General features: G+C 52.2%; 1 protein-coding gene across 3 annotated transcripts in view; it reads left to right on the top strand.

The window, feature by feature from the left end:
* Positions 1-2,560: 2,560 nt before the first annotated feature.
* The window catches only part of SEC23IP (SEC23 interacting protein), a 36,725-nt gene continuing 22,279 nt past the window's right edge, over positions 2,561-17,006 (top strand). For 2 of the 3 annotated variants that reach the window (XM_061548522.1, XM_061548516.1), the window contains exons 1-4: positions 2,561-2,749; positions 12,131-12,411; positions 15,136-15,303; positions 16,178-16,781. In XM_061548522.1, the coding sequence (XP_061404506.1) occupies positions 2,596-2,749; positions 12,131-12,411; positions 15,136-15,303; positions 16,178-16,781 (1,207 nt within the window). In that variant the 5' untranslated portion in view covers positions 2,561-2,595. The remainder of the gene's footprint in view (positions 2,750-12,130; positions 12,412-15,135; positions 15,304-16,177; positions 16,782-17,006) is intronic. The other variant, XM_061548530.1, reaches the window with a different exon arrangement.

The following is a 17,006-nucleotide window of genomic DNA, read 5'->3' as shown; positions in this document are numbered from 1 at the left end:
TTCCTTCTGGAACTCTAGGGGGCTCTGGAATATCCCCACAGCATCTCTTGGGGTCTGGGGAGCCCTATTGGCCCAACGGTCCGACTCATCTTACCCATTCAGTGTACCACCCCCTATTGACACGTTTTTGCTACTACAGGTAAGGATGAATGGGAAATGTACAGTGCCCAACCATGCTACTACACAATGGCCACCCCCACAGCTTCGTTTGTCAAGATTTCTCCTTACATTTACATGCAAATTTCATCTCTAGCCCCGCCCACTGACCATTGGACTACACCCATCTCAACCTTTATAACTCCCTGCCTTAGCAGTGCTCCCGCCATATATTTTTTCCTGCTTCAGCAGCTCTCACCTGATGACGATTGCTTGTGTTGTGATCGAAACGCTGATATTGTGATTATTTATTTTTATTCTATCTACGTGGCTTTACCGAAAGACCCAAAGAATATGAATTCCTGCAGTCACGAAAGCTTTAAATCAACCTTTAACATGTATTTTCTATATTCAATTAACGATCATTTCAACCGATGGTTTTAATATCGTTCATAGAGGAACCACTGTTTTGCTCAACTCGGGGGGGGGGGGGGGCGAGACTAATATATGGAAACCCCAACGGAGTGGTCACCGGCATAATCTATGCACTTGGAGACGCTCGATTTGGCTCGCCACGGCACACTGCACACACCGTCAAACCAGGGTCTCACAACCACACTCCGTCCTCCTGCACGACACACACATGTGGTGCCTGTGACGCTCACACTCCACTGGAACCACGTGCTCTTGGGACGCAACACCACGTGTCCTGATGGGATCGCACAAGCCTGTGAAGTAAAACTAATGTCGGGGCCGCAACATGGTTTTCCCAACGTGTACCACGATGTTCCCACGACGATGCAACACATTTAACCAAAACAATCCTTCCGGTGTTTTCTCACCATGCAGTGAGGATTCCTCTTTGCACAGCATGGTCACTACGCACAACGCAGCGTGGTTCTATCCCTTAAGCACCGCAATGCTCTTGCCCACGCCTGCAAACGCAGCCCAGAGGCTTCACTTGCCGTCCCAGCCATGCGGTCAAGATGGCTGACAGGAATCACCTGTGGCTTTGATGTCTACACGTGGGCAAAGTCAACAGGACCTTCCTCCACTATTGCGCCTCCTAGATCCCCATTCGTACGATGCCTTATTCCCCAGGCGTTTTCCAACTGCTTATGTTACGCTACCGCGTGCGCATGTGAGAACGCGAGGACGGCTGTTATTTTGGATGCGACGTGACGCACACCATGTTGATAAAACTAAAATCCCACACTACTGCCATGCTGTTCCTGTGAACGTCACTCGTTGATTCCTTCACATGTTGAACACGCAATCTACAAGACTATTTGAGCTCATCCGTGATGTGTTAATTCACTGCATTGCAGGTCAGAACACTTAACTTTTTTTATTTTACCAGGTAAGGCCCATTGGGCTACAGTATAATGCTCGTGAATAGTAAATTTCGCTGATAGTATGCCTTTTTAATGATCTTAAAGATATTAAATACATGAAAACTATCAACTAAACATTTATTATAATAAACAAAGTAAATAAAATGCATATTGAAGTGTTAAATAAAAGTTTATAAATGAACTTAATTTAAATTGTGATGATGCGCATCACTTAAAAAAAACTTTCATTGCTTAATGTCATAACTTTCTCTCTTCATCACATTCATCATTTTATCCCATCACTTTCTCTTTATGCAATCGTGTAGTGCCAAATGTGATTTGCGGATAGCAAGTTCGTGAATAACGAGGCAATATTGTAGATCTCTTTTTCAGAAGCGACCTGGCCACAAATGATTGCTCAACGAAGTGGCTTCTGATCATGTGGACATTTATAGCAGCTACATACTCTAAACGTATATTTCTAAATGTGGAGGGAGAAACCGGGAGACCCCGTAGAAAAAAAAACTACACGACCACGGGGAGAACATGCAAACTCCAAATATACAGGCTTGAAGGTCTAAATCGAAACGCACGACCTCCTGTATGCCAGGCGAGGTAGTTAACATCTCGCCACTTTCTGCTTTCTCACTCGCACTGCTCCAGTTTGGAATTCCCTCCCATCGTCTCATTTTTCCCAAGCTGTCATAATCTTTACAATTTTGATAGTAGTGCTGTTTGTTGCTGACCGCTTGACGTGCTGATCCTGTACTCGGCAACTGTTTAAAAACGAAAGTAACGCATTGGCGACGCCATCAGGGTCCGACTGTAACTTCGACGCCGACGCCACGTGGCAGCCCGACCGAAGCACGTGACTGAAAAAATTTCGTCACCGCGCGACGTGTCACACGCCCTGAACCTCGCAACGTCGCGCCCGACGTCATCAGCACGTCAAACCTGGGCGGCCATGTTGCAAGAGGGGTCGGGGAACTCACGCGCCCCACTTCAACGCTCACCCCCCCCACCGCGTCGCATGGCCGGTGACGTCCCGCGCCGACGCAACGCCAATGGCTCCCTTCCCAACATGGCGGCGCGGTGAGGTCAAGAGGTGACGCGGCAGTGGCGGGCAGGGGGGCGGGGCTCAGACGGTGACACCACGGAGCCGGCGATGGCCGACGGCGGCGGGAAGAGGGAGCGCCGCTCGTACCCGGGACAGAATCTGCTCCTCTCCTCCGCGCCCGAGCTCAGTCTCTCGGCCCCGGCCACGCTGCTGCCCGTGGTGACGGGCGCCGATCCCGCCGCCGCCGCCGCGGCTGCGCTCGGTAAGGCGGACGGGGGAGGGTGGCGGCGAGTGAGTGGGAGAAGCGGCGGTGATGGACGGAAATCCGCGGAAGCTACTGAGTTGGGGCTGGCGGATATTTGCTGCCGTGGCGGAGGTCAGGTTCTGGAATCTTTAGTTTAATATTCTGTAGTGCCAGGTATAGTCGGAGAATGCTTGAGTGTCGCCGTGTAGAGCGGCGGAATTGGTGTTGAATTCGTCAAGAACACGAGCTTCCGCGGATGTCTGAAGTCGTAGGGTACGTGGCTTTATAATTGTAAGTTGTAGGAACTTTGACCGACACCTAAACCGGGTTCGAGTCCGGGTCCAGGTCATTTAGGCTCAGATTTGGATCCAGACCAAGTTCAGGTCGCGGCTCGGCCGAGATTTGTGTCAAGGTTCTGGTTTGCGGGGCTGATTTTTTAAAATGATGATGACACTTTCATCTCCTCTATGAGGGTGTCCAGGTGCCAGTTGGCACTTGCATAGCAAACGTGTCCAACCACAATAGCCGGTGGCTGTGACGTCACCACGGCGCTTGTGCCAGGCTAGGTGCACCCTGAGGCCACGTGCAGTGTCGAAGGCTCGCTGGCAGGACTACGCGGAACAGACCCAGGTGTTATGGGTTCACTGACTGAGATGACTGGCAGATGCACCACCTGTGCCCCCTACTGTGCCACCTCGCTGCGTTTTATCCGCCCGCGCGTTGTTGTGAGCGTCGCTCTTCGTTGTTGCCGGAGGGCGACTGCCTCCAACTGCCTCAGGAAAGTCCTGAACGAGCCTCCTCCGCCACAGAGGCCGATCTTGACACCGCAGGTTCCGGTCATCGACAAATCCACTCAGCTCCACATCCTCCTGTACCGCATCAGTCCATCTCGTCTCCAACACGCAATGATGTGGACAGTATCCACACACTCACACACCCCCTGTCGTATACAAATAAAATATCTCCCGTATAGCCTTCACAGACTGTAGGAGCAAGTGCTGTTAGCGAGCACTTATGAAGGTCGGCATGGCACACAGATGACCGTGAATTGAACCCGGGTTGCCGGGTTCAAAGCGCAGCGCACATGCACACAAACACACCTACACACTCTTACACACCTACACACTCTTACACATACACAGTGAACGCGTAACGACACGTGCACACGAAGGTCCCATATCTCTATCCTACACGACACTCATACAGTGAACATCGCACCCAACCCAACACGTGATATCCATACAAATCATGGAACGCCGCTCGCCGCCTAGTCGTATGCAGCGCCCCCCTCTCTGTAGCCGTAACAATTGCCGATGTTGTGCAAGCGAGCGAGTTTAATTAACGATTGTAGTCAGTTGAGGACAGACGTGGCAATGTGCCTGTCCTCAACTGTGCTGAAGCAGCCCTCTGAATCAGAGTGTCTGTTTGAATGTGTCTATGTATATAGTGTGTAGCCATGAAAGTGTGTCTGTATGAGTATCTGTATGAGTGTGTTTGTATGTATGTGTAGTGTGTTATACACGAAGTATCACACTGTAATTGGAAGCAATACTTTTCATAAACACAACCCTGACAACTCGGGTTCTATGGCTAGCTGTCTATCTGTTCGCTATGTGCAGTGCGCGTTAGTGGAGTGAACGGGCCAGCCAGCACACACTGTCTGACCCACGATGTCAGGCTACACTCAACCGACAAACGAGGAGCGACGAGCGAAGACGAAGAGACGTGGGACTCCAGGCCGATCCCCACAACGGAACCCGATCCCTGTCGGGGCTTCCCCTTTATCTCCCTGGCCGTGGCTTTGCCACGTCCTGGGCCCCGCCCCCTACTGTATGAAGGCAGGGCTCTCAGCCCCCGGGTCATGTGTCCCTCCAGTACCCGGCGCTACAGTTTCGTGACAGTATGTCACTACAAATGTATGAGACTGTATGTATGTTATGTATGCCGAAGATTTGATGATTGCTTCTCACTCAGAGGAGGAGTTGGAGGCGCTGCTGCTGAACGTGGAGCGGGCCACTAAAAGAGCCGGAGCCTTATTTATCATCAGCCCCACCAAAACTAAGCACCTGCCTGGGTATTTTGTGCCATTCAGCAATCCACCCCCAAAACTCTCAGATGGTGATGGGGCAGTTGTGGAGAGAGTGGAGAGTTTTCCATACCTGGGCAGTGTGCTCATGACCGGATCGGGATTGACAACATAGGTCTCACTCCGAATCAGCCAAGTGGCATTATCTCTTCATCGGCTATTTGGAAGCTATCTGGTCTGTTGCTCCACACGAAGCTTCAGGACTTCTCGGCCATGGTCATGCTCTTCCTTCTCACGCTTGCGTAACGTGGACCCCCCTAATGGAATATTTTCGCCGGTTAGGGGCCATGCATTTAGTACGTATGCAAAAATCTGTAAAAACTTGACCGCTCCCTGTACGCACGCGTACTTTTTACACCCCCCCCCCCCCACCTGCGTACGTACGCTTGACGCATCCCCCCTCCCCCCTCCGAATCCTATTGAACGGCCGATATGCAATCCATGTAGAAACGATAAAGGCTTAATAATATAAACGTGTTTAAGCAACAGTCCACCACCAGCTGCATTATTATCGAGTAGTAGACCCCCCATACGCATGCGTATGCATTTGGGTTAACTCCCCCCTCCGTACATTCGTACCAAATGGATGGCCCCTTAAACACATTTAGGCTGGCCTGCCTACGATCCATCCTGGGTTTAACCAAGCTGGATTGTGTGAGGAACTCACAAATCCTTGAAAGATCTGGACAAAGTCCCATCGGTGAGCTCCTCTAGCAGGCCAGGCTCTGTTGGCTGGGTCATCTAGCCCGCATGCCCAGCCACCACATGTCCAAGCAGCTTCTGTTTGGTCGGATAGAGGGGGCTAAACGGGCGTGGCATAAGCTCGAAAAGAGATGGAGCAGTACAAGAGGATGTTGAGTTGAGTGGACTTGCTGATAACTGGTACCAGCGGTGTCAGGATCGGCCTCTGTGGAGGAGGCTTGTGAAGGACGCTACTGGACAGATGGAGGCAGTCGCCCTCCAGCAACAACGGAGAGCAGAGAAGCAATGCTCACAACAACGAGCGGAGCGCCGGGTGGCTAAGGCACATAAAGTTGGCACAGTAGGGGGCATAGTTGGTGCATCGGCCAGCCATCAGGATCGGCCTCTGTGGAGGAGGCTTGTGAAGGACGCTACTGGACAGATGGAGGCAGTCGCCCTCCAGCAACAACGGAGAGCAGAGAAGCAATGCTCACAACAACGAGCGGAGCGCCGGGTGGCTAAGGCACATAAAGTTGGCACAGTAGGGGGCATAGTTGGTGCATCGGCCAGCCATCTCAGTCAATCAACCCATGGCACCTGGGTCTGTCCCATGACCTCATGCCAGCCAGTGTTAAATAATTCACGTGGCCTTAACGTGCACATAGCCTGGCACAAGCGCCGTGGTGATTTCACCGCCACTTAGTGGCGAATGGCGGTTGTTGTATGTATGAGAGTGAGTGTATGGATGAGTATCTGTATGAGAGTGTATCTGTATGTATGTATGAGAGTGTGTCTGTATGTATGTGGGGAGCAGTGGCGTAGCGGTAGGCATGCTGCAATATGCTACGAACCCAGCGACCCGGGTTCGATTCCCGGTCATGGCCAACACCAGTGACGAATATCTGAACCGTCGCTGGTTCTCCCCTAGGTCGACTCGGCTTCAAACGAATACCTTGTGTGGTGTTTAAACATCACCACTGGGGTGACAAAGGCGGCTGGGCGTGGTGCTAGCCACCCACCCCCTCGTGTGCCATGCCTACCTTCATAGGTGCTCGCTTACAGCACTTGCCTTAACAGTCCGTTCAGGCTATATGGGGGATATTTGTCTATGTATGAGAGTGAGTCTGTATGATTATGATTTGCTGTCTAATTTTTTATTTCACTTATTTGTTATAAGTTTATTATAAATTTCTTTACTGTGACTTGTGCATATGTCGGGGAAGCAGTGTTCTTTTTTTATGACAGGCGATGTAAGAGCTTATTTGCAAACAGGGTAAGTAAAAATAAACTGAACTAAAATTGAACTCTATGCGAGTGTGTATGTATGAGTGAGTCTGTATGCTAGTGTCTGTATGAAAGTGTTTGCCAAATAACTCCATACCTCCTCGTGGTGCCGGACAGGCAACGCTGTCGTGGTCAGTGCTGTGGGGGGAGGGCTAATTCAAATTGGCCTTTCTCCTCATGGCGCTTGTGACTACCACAGCGGCTAAATGGGGGCTCTGGGCGGGTGCGAGGGGCTGGTAACCCCTCCACCTTCAATTAACTTACCGTTAAACCACGACAACAAAATTGAATTAATAAGCTTGTGCCGGAGGCTCCGGGGGGACAGGCATCTATGACGTCTCCTGGCCAAACTCCATTTTGCGGAGACAGGAGACTGAATCTTTACCCTTGGGGCTCCTCCAGAAACAACTAAAAACCACAACGTGTGGCCACGTGGAATGTTCGAACACTCACTACGGAGGAGAGGCTGCCACTCCTCTGTCGGGAGCTGGACTGGTACCGCCTGGATCTCTGTGGTATTCAGGAGGTCCGGTGGACCGACTCTGGCTCCTGCCACCATGAGGGATGGACAGTCCTCTTCTCGGTGCAGGAGACTGCCAAACAACAGGGAGTGGCTCTTCTTCTGAACAAAAGAATGAAGTGGGAGCGTGGCGGTGAGGTGTGAGAAGCTGGAAGCCCCAGGCTACTTTTGACTTTCATTCCTATGAACCAGAGGCAAGGAGTGGTGGTCGTGGTTACTTATGCCCCCACTGAAGACAAACATCCGTGGAGGGATGCAGGCAAAGCCGATGAGTCAGATGCCTTCTATGACCTCCTGTCACAGGTGGTAGCTAAAGTGACCCCTCAGGACAGAGTCATCTTGTTGGGTGACTTCAAAGCCCGAGTTGGTCATGATGCTGGTAGCACCTGGTCTAGAGTGATTGGAAGGCATTGGCCAGATCAGCTCAATAACAATAGCAGGAGGCTGCTAGATTTTTGTGCAGTCCATGTGCTTGTAATTACCAACACGTTGTTCCGGCATCGGCGCATCCACACAACATCATGGATGCATGCCGGGTCCAAGCAAGAACATCTGCTGGACTACATAGTGACGGAACAGCTGATGAGGGTCCATGTCCTTCACACCAGGACCTACCGTGGAGCTGATCTGCCCATTGACCATCAACTTGTCATCTGTATGATGCGCCTGCCATTCTTCCACTCCGGTGGTGGGTGTACACCCAGGACCCCATTCAAACCCTTAGTGGCATGTTCTCAGCTAGTTGTTGAAAGTTGCAAGCGAAAATTTCAGCATCGCTTGCGGCTGGGGTTGGTATCGTCCCTCACTCCTGATGTCGAGGAAATGGGCGAGGTTTAGGACTGTGTCTCATGCAGCTGCAATGGCTGCTTTGGGTACACCAGGCATGTCCAAAGTCCGGCCCGCGGGCCAATGACGGCCCGCGGTCAGATTTCATATGGCCCGCAGCTTCGGTTTTATAAATTGTAAAACTTTAAAGATGCAATTCCTCCTTTCACCACACGGTGGCAGCACCATTCTAATTCTATGTGGCTCTGCATCCGTGCCGCAAACCCTTCTCGAGTAATTTCTGCCATGGCGACTGAAAAAAAAGAAATGCGGTCATTCGCTAAGAAAATGCTGAGCTTATTCGGCTCCACATATTTGTGTGAGCAAACATTCTCGGTCATGAACTTAAACAAGAACCGATTGAGGTCAAGGATGAGTGACTCCCACTTGCGTGGCATTTTACGTATCTCAAACACTGCCCTCAAGCCAGACCTGGTCTCTTTACTGAAATCTAGATCTCAGTATCACCCTTCTCATTAGTGTCAGCAAGTTATCTGTTCCTTGATCAATCTGAAATTGAGTGTTTTGAACGGTAACATCTGTCACTATTATCAGTGATAAGCCTAAAGCACACTAATGCACTTGGACTTATGGCACTTGTTTTATTAAACTCTTGAATAAGATTTGGTTATAACTGTTGATGTTATGTACCTGTAGATGTGACACAAACTATTGCTTTCTGAAAGATCTTGTAAAAGACAAGGGCAAAATTCACTTGTTTTAACGTTTAATGATAACAGACCACTTTGCATTACTTATAACTCCTGTTTAAAATGTTCATGAGGCAAAGATATTTAACTCATGGAAATATAAGGTATTCTATACAGTTTGTTCAATGTTATCTGACTGAATGAAAGGCAGAATTGTGTTTTTAGAGTTGTTCACGTCTGCCTGAGTGGCTTATATTTGCTTACATTGTCATTTTAAAAATAAAGGTAATTGTGACAATGAAAATTGTTTTATAACAGTGTATTTTCACGTAACTTTTGTGGTTTAAAAAAAGTCAAAAGGAACTATCGGCCCCCGAGTATCTTCACTTTATCAAATGTGGCCCTCTTTGTAAAAGGTTTGGACACCCCTGGGGTACACGGTCCAGACCTCCCCAGAGACCCTGGCTGACAGAGGAAGTGTTCAAGCCGGCTGAGAAAAAGCGACAGGTCCACTCATCGACTACAGCATCCCACGTCGGAGAATGAGGAAGCTTACCGCAGCCTTCGCTCGGAGGTTCGGAGAGCCATGAGACGCTGCAAGGATGGGTGGTGGTCGCAGGTTACTGAGGAGATGGAGTCTGCCTCAGTGGCCCGCGATCACAAATCGCTCTTTAATTCCATCAAAAACGTAACCTGCAGCGCCACACCTATTACCATCATTAGGGAAAGGAGCGGTGATCCAATCTCCGACCCCCAGGAACAGGTTTGCAGATTTGCTGAGCATTTCTGTGAGGTCCTGGGAGAGGGGACATCCCTCAGCCTGGATAACAACGTGGGACAAAATGGGGATGACCCTGCCGAGGCTCCGGTGCCTGAAATATTGGAAGAAGTCACCTCCTGTGAGTGGCTGGCTGAGGTGCCATCTGTTGAGGAAGTACTGAAGGCGATCCAGAGTCTGAGACCAGGAAAGGCATCGGGCAGAGATGATCTCCCAAGCGAAATGCCGAGGGAGGGTGGCGTTTGTGCACAGACTGCCCTACATGACATCATAACAACAGTGTGGACCACTGGATGGGTTCCGCAGGACTGGAAGGATGTCCTGGTGGTCCACCTCTTTAAGAAGGACTGAACAGACTGTAACAACTACAGGGGCATCTCACTCCTCAGTGTGCCGGGAAAGGTCCTGGCAAAGATTATTCAACATCGCCTTGCTAGGCACGCTGAAGAGAGGCTTGCGGAGCCCCAATGCGGTTTCAGGAAAGGGCGGTCCTGCACGGATGCCATATTTTCTGTTCGTCTGCTACAGCAGAGGTGTAGGGAATTCCAACAAGACCTACATCTCTGCTTTATTGACCTGGTCAAGGCTTATGATACCATCGGTAGGCCTGGGCTCTGGGTTGTTCTTTGTGCTTTCGGAGTCCCTGACCCTCTGCTCACGATCATTAAGGACCTTCATTATAGTGAGCGGGCTACGTGGCCAGTAGTCGGAGCCATTCTCTGTACACCTTGGGGTGCGACAGGGATGTCTTCTGGCTCCCACATTATTTAAAATCTATTTTGACCACGTAGTTCGTGAGGCCTTCAATAGCTGTACAGAAGGAATTTCCATCTGGTACAGATACAATGGTCGATGCCCGGGTGCGGTCAAGGGATGGCTCCCTATTGCTCAACCATGTTTTGTATGACGATCTGGTAATTGCTGCTCACTCAAAGGAGGAGTTGGAGGCGCTGCAGCTAAATCTGGAGCTTGCTACTAAGAGGTGTGGGGCCTTACCATCAGCCCCACCAAAACTAAGCACCTGCCAGGGTATTTTGTACCATCGGACACTCCACCCCCACAACTCCCAATTGGTGATGGGGCAGTTGTGGAGAGAGTGGAAGGTTTCCCATATCTGGGCAGTGTGCTTATGATCTGCTCCGGTTTAACAGCAGAGGTCTCACTCCGAATCAGTCGAGTGGCATTATCTTTTCATCGGTTGCGTAACGCTGTGTGGAAGCTACCTGGTCTGTTGCTCCGCACGAAGCTTCAGGTCTTCTCGGCCACAGTTATTCCCTCCCTTCTCTACGCTTCGAAACGTGAACCCCCATAATGGAACCTCTACGCCGGTTAGAAACATTTAGGCTGGCCTGCCTACGATCGATCCTTGGTTTAACCAGGCTGGATTGTATGAGGAGCTCACAAATCCTTGAAAGATCTGGACAAAGTCCCATCGGTGAGCTTCCTCTGGCAGGCAAGGCTGCGTTGGCTGGGCCATAGAGCCTGCATGCCCAGTCACCGCATGCCTAAACAGCTTTTGTTTGGCCGGATCGAGGGTGCTCAACGGGTGCGGCACGGGCTAGAGAAGTTATGGAGTGATGTGGTACAGGAGGATCTGGGCTGAGTGGACTTGCCGATGACTGGTACCAGCGGTGTCAAGATTGGCCTCTGTGGAGGAGGCTCGTGATGGACGCTACTGGGCAGTTGGAGCGCCGGGTGGCTAAAGCACAGCAAGTTGGCACGGTAGGAGGCACAGGTGGTGCATAAGCCAGTCATCTCAGTGAGTCGACCCGTGGCACCTGGGTCTGCCCCGTGACCTCCTGCCAGCAGGCGTTCGACACTTCACGTGGCCTCAAGGTGCACATAGCCTGGCACAAGCGTCGTGGTGACGTCACCGCCACTTAGTGGTGAATGGCGGTTGTTTGTTTGTATGTTTGTATGTGTAATGAGCGACTTCCGCGACACGTCGTGTAGAGGGTACTTCTTTGATTTCTCACACTGAGCACAACACAGGCCAACCTCATTCTTCTCACTCTGAGTACAACACTTAGATATTAACGTCTCTACTAGCTACACACAGCCGATCACTCGGCATGGTCCCACCGCCCTCACTCGGCTACGGCGCTGGCTCGCGGCGTGACAATGATGGCGATGGAAACCCCACAGGAGATCTTCCACGTGGCCGGACGACGGAGAGAGATGTCGGCAAGCAGCTATGCAGCCAGGACCCAAGACCCCACACCCGAACCCCAAGCCCCGGGTCCACTCCCCCTTATATCACCCCAGGCCTGGCTAGGCCCCGCCTCCGGCCACGCCCTCTCGTGGAACCTTCGAGCAGGTTCCCGGAGTATCTCGGCTAACCCCACCTGTTACCTTTGCCCCAGATACCTCTCCTCTGATTGGTTGTTACTTTAACCGTGCCCATACCCGTGCTTCCCTTTCCCGGCCAGCAGGTGTCATTACATATGTATGAGTGTCTGTATTATGAGAGTGTGTCTGTATGTATGAGGGTGGTCGTAGAGCGTGGTTGTCAAGCGTCGTTGTCGAACCTGGTCGTCGAGCGTGGTTGTGTGTTTCCGTGCGCCTGCGTCCTCAGATGATGGCGTTGAAGCGGGCGAGGAGGACAGCTTCGTGGGCCAGGCTCCGCCGCCCACGTTCAGCTTCTTCTCTCAGGCCGCCCACGCGGCCCACGCGGCCCACGCAGACCCCTTCGCCTCCATCGTGCACCCTGGGCCCCCCAATCCGGGGAGTTCCAGAGCCCCCCAGTCGGGAGCCCCCCAGTCCGGGTCGCCCTACTCCGGCTCCCCCTACACCCGGAGCCCTGTGCCGTTCACGGGGTCAGAGGGTGCAGCGGGAAATGGGGGCGACGGCAAACAGGTGAGGGGCAGGTCATGTGAGGGGTCATGTGAGGGGCCAGAGGAGGGGTCAGGTAAGGGGTCGAGTGTCAGGGTCGAGTGTCAGGGTCGAGTGCGTGTGTGTGTGTGTCTGTGGAGCTCGCTAACAGCACTTTCCCCAACAGTCTGTTCAGGCTATACAGGGAGTCTTTGTCTTTTGTCTGTGGAGCGGTTGTGTAGCGGTTAGCGCGCTGTGCTATGAATCCGGTGTCCCGAGTTCGATTCCCGCTCATGGCCAACACTAGTGATGATTATCTGAACCAGTCCTGGGCCTCCCTTAGGTCGACTCGGCCTCAAATGAGTACCTGGTGCGGTGGGTAAAATCATTTGCCACTAATGAGGGAGACAAAGGCAGTCGAGCATGGTGCTGGCCACCCACCCCCTCGTGTGCTGTGCTCGCTCACAGAACTTGCCCCAATAGTCTGTGGGCTATACGGGGGATCTTGTTTTTGTGTCTGTGGAGCAGTAGTTTAGTGGTTCGTGTGCTGCGTTACAAACCCGGCGACCCAAGTTCGATTCCTGCTCACGGCCAACACAGGTGACGATTATCTGAATTGGTCCTGGGCCTCCCCGAGATGGACTCAGTCTCAAATGAGTGCCTGGTGCGGTGTGTAAACATCAGTACTGGGGAGACAAAGGTGGCTGGGCATGGTAAAAAAAATCCGAATTTGTTTTCCAAAAATGTTTTTCCCAAAAAATTACACTATCAGTAACCAGCACTGCAGGTGAATGAGGAGGATGTGGTATGTTCAATGTGGTAGGTGGGGCTTAATGTACTTAGTATGCACTTAATGTACTGTATCCTCACTAAACTATAACTTAAACACCAAATTACGCTAAATAAAAAATTAAATTTAATTTTCACATTTAAAACAATTAATGTTTACTACATTATTTTACTTGCTGTCAGACGACATCAGCTGATGTGGCACTTCACTGCTGATAGAGGTGTCTGTGGAAGAATATCCAGAGACTGAAGGGACTGCATTGGAAGCTTCACTGCTAGTAGAACGTAGGTTATGCCTGGGTGTTTGTGACATGGGTTTAAACAAGTCAGATGTAGACGACATTTCTGAGAGGGTTGGCTTGCACAGAGTGCATAAACAAGGTAAAGCCCAAAGCAACAGGTCAGCACTAATGCTCGTCACGCGCCCCACCACTTGACTTAGTCATTGTTTTGGTCATGGCGCACGGCGTCGTTTCACGTGCATGCCGAAATTCGATCATTCGGTACGGCAATGTGAATTACTAATACTGTATATATGCCGAAAGCGCAGCCGCTGCCGAATTATCCCGAATTACAAATGATCAAATACCGAAATAACAAGATTTTATTATATGTATGTTGAACTTCTTTCGCTCCGTACTTAGCCAACCATGCCAATCAGAGGTGTGTTGCGCCAAGCCAGCCTTCAAAGGTGCTTTGCAAACAGCACTTGGCCCAACATCATGTGTAGGCTATACAGAGGTTCTTTGTATTTGTGCGGGTGCAGTGGTGGTGGAGTGGTTAATGTACTGTGCTACAAAACCAGTGGCACACGTGTGTATCTGTGTGTACGTATGTCTGCCAGTCATCTCAGTCAATCTACCCATGGCACCTGGGTCTGTCTTGTGACCTCCTGTCAGCGAGCCTTCCACACTTTATGTGGTGTCAAAAGTGCACCTGGCCTGGCACAGGCACCATGGTGACATCACCGCCACTTAGTGGTGAATGGCGGGTGTTGTAGTATGTGTGTGACTTGGTCGTAGGGATGATGATGATGGTAATGATGAGGTAGTAGGAGTGCTGTCTGTATTACAATATGGGTCAGAGAGCTGGAATTAAAACCAAGCAGTTTGAAAAGGAAGTTATTGACACTTAAGCAGAGCTTTGTGTGAGACAGATGCTGGGAATTTCAGCCGGGCAGGTGATGGCTATCCATGTAGCTCCCTGTAGCGATCCGGCGCGGTGGAGGCAGCAGCGAGGGTTGGCGGATCACCACACAGATGTTGTGAAATTCTCTTCCCGTGGGTGGGTGTCGAGGAGGAGCCGTACCCTGGCAAAAGTGTGGACTGGATTTAGTGTCCCCCCCCCCCTCCCACACGTGGGGTTTGCTCCGGATGCTCCGGTTTCCTCGCACATGCAAACACTTGTTAGTTGGCTGATAACGCCTTGATATATAGAGGACCCAGGAGCTTGTAGTTGTAGGCGCCGGCTCACCATGTAGCTGCTGCCTTCCTGTTTGTGGTTCCTCGCGCGTCGGAGTTGTCCCGTCTCTGCGAGAGCGAGCAGATTTTGTACGGCGCGTTCCAAGTTCAATTACAATTATGATTATAGCAACACAAAACAAGCCATGCAGTCGTGCGGAAGGAAACGTGGCAGATTTGTGCTGTAGATACGAATGGATTTGATGGGGGAGGGCATTGGAGTGGTCTCCATGAGTCCGGTGACCAGGGGGAAGAGAAGACCTAAGAGCCATGGTGGGAGGCAGAGGATAGATGGGTCTGAGTCTGTGGGTCTGTGTGTGAGTATGTGGGTCTCTGTGTGAGCCTGTGGGTCTCTGTGAGATGAGACTGTCGGGGCTGGTTATGGAGGTCACCGCACGTCTCCAGTGCAGCAGCTGCAGAACCATCAGCGATGGCTTCGGCTGCTGCTGCTGGTGATGGCGGTGGTGGTGGCACCAACGGCGTTGGCCTGCTGACGGTGCGTGTGTCGTGCGATCCGCAGCCTCTTCCCACCTCCCGTGGTCCCAGCCCCACGGCCGGAGCCGGCCTCAACCCGTACCGCCACACCGCGCTCAGCAGCCGGGCCAACCCTTACGTGCCCCCCCCACAGATGGTGGGGGGTGGGGGCGGGCCCCCCCCCCTTCCCATGAACCCCCCACAGCAACCCCAGGTGAGGCTTAGACGAGGCGGTGGGGGGACAGATGACACGATTGGTGAAATAGTCCCTGCACTGGCGGGAGCTCTGGAGAGACAGTTTATTGGGTCTCCTCTTCTCCACGCTGGCCAGATGTTTTGGTTGGAGTGCCCACGCTTTACCGCATGTGAACCCACCGATTGGCGAACTGCCGTTGTACCAAACCCCACTTCTACTGCCGTGTGGCAACCGCAGCCACGGCCCTCCATACCGCACGCCCGGTTGTAACTCAAAACATGTGTGTCTGTGTGTGTGGGGAATGTAGCGGTTTGCGCGCTGTGCTACGAACCTGGCGACCCGAGTTCAATTCCCGCTCACGGTCAAAATCAGTGACGATTATCTGAACCGGTCCTGGGGCTGCCCTAGGTCGACTCGGCCTGGTGCGATGTGTAAACATGGCCACTGGGGAGAACAAGGCGGCCGGGCGTGGTGCTGGCCACCCACCCCCTGTGTGCCATTCTGGCCTTTATAGGTGCTCGCTAACAGCACTTGCCCTAACAGTCTGTTGCAGGCTATATGGGGGATCTTTGTCTTTGCGTGTGTGTCTGTGGAGAGCAGTAGCACAGCGGTTAGCGCGCTGTGCTATGAACCCGCCGATCTGGGTTCGATTCCCACTCACGGCCAACACCAGTGACGATTATTTGAACACGTCCTGGGCCTCCCCTAGGTCGACTCAGTCTGAAATGAGTACCTGGTGCAGTGTGTAAACATCGCTGCTCGGGAAACAAAGACGGCCAGGCGTGGTGCCGGCTACCCACCCCCTCGTGTGCCTTTCCGGCCTTCATAGGTGCTCGCAAACACCACCTGTCCCAAGTCTGTTAAGGCTTTACGGAAGATCTTTGTTTTGCAGGCCGGCGCGACTCCGCTCACAAGCAGGCAGACCCCACCCCCCTTTGGGCAAGCCCCACCCACAGTGGGCTACGTCCCTCCTCCCGCCAGTTACACCCCCCCCATGACTGGATACACCGCTCCCCCTGCAGGTTACACCCCGTCCACGAGCGGATACAATCCTCCCGCAAGCGGATACAGTCCTCCCACTGGCGGATATGCTCCTCCCACTACTAGTTTTGCCCCTCCCATGACCGGTTATGCCCCTCCCACTACCGGATATACCCCTCCAACTACCGATTATGCCCCTACCGGTTATGCCCATCCCACTACCGGTTATGCCCCTCCCACTACCGGATATATTCCTCCTACCACAGGTGGCTATGCGCCTCTCCCAGGTAGCCAGTCACTACCCACCTTTGGCCAAACCCCGCCCCCCCCAAGTCAAATCCTGCCTCCTGGGGGTCAGCCTGCACTGTCCCCCGGGGCCCAGCCCCCACCCCCCGGGCTGGTGTACGAGGCGGTGCAGCACCACTGGTTCTTCTGCCGCAGCGTGGAGGGGAAGGAGGTGTGGACGCCGTTCAGCCTCTATGACTCGCTCGCCCTGGAGGAGGCCTTCAACTCTGGTGAGGCGCTTCTCGCCTGGCTCGATACGCGGGAGCCTGGTTCGATGCACGGGAGCCTGACTAAATACATATTTAGAGTTGTTTCATCATCATAATCGTTGTCATTTCACACGCATCGTTTTTCTACCATCATCGTTAACAATAACCATCAATCGCCCGTCTACTTGTAATCATCATCATCGTCACCATTGATGGTGGTGTTGGTGGTTCTTCCGGCTTGTCCTA

This window comes from Lethenteron reissneri, chromosome 2 (genome assembly GCF_015708825.2).
Source record: "Lethenteron reissneri isolate LAM-NWPU_2019-01 chromosome 2, ASM1570882v1, whole genome shotgun sequence".
Classification (NCBI taxonomy): Eukaryota; Metazoa; Chordata; class Hyperoartia; order Petromyzontiformes; family Petromyzontidae; genus Lethenteron; species Lethenteron reissneri.
This window is presented reverse-complemented; position numbering and strand designations above follow the sequence as displayed.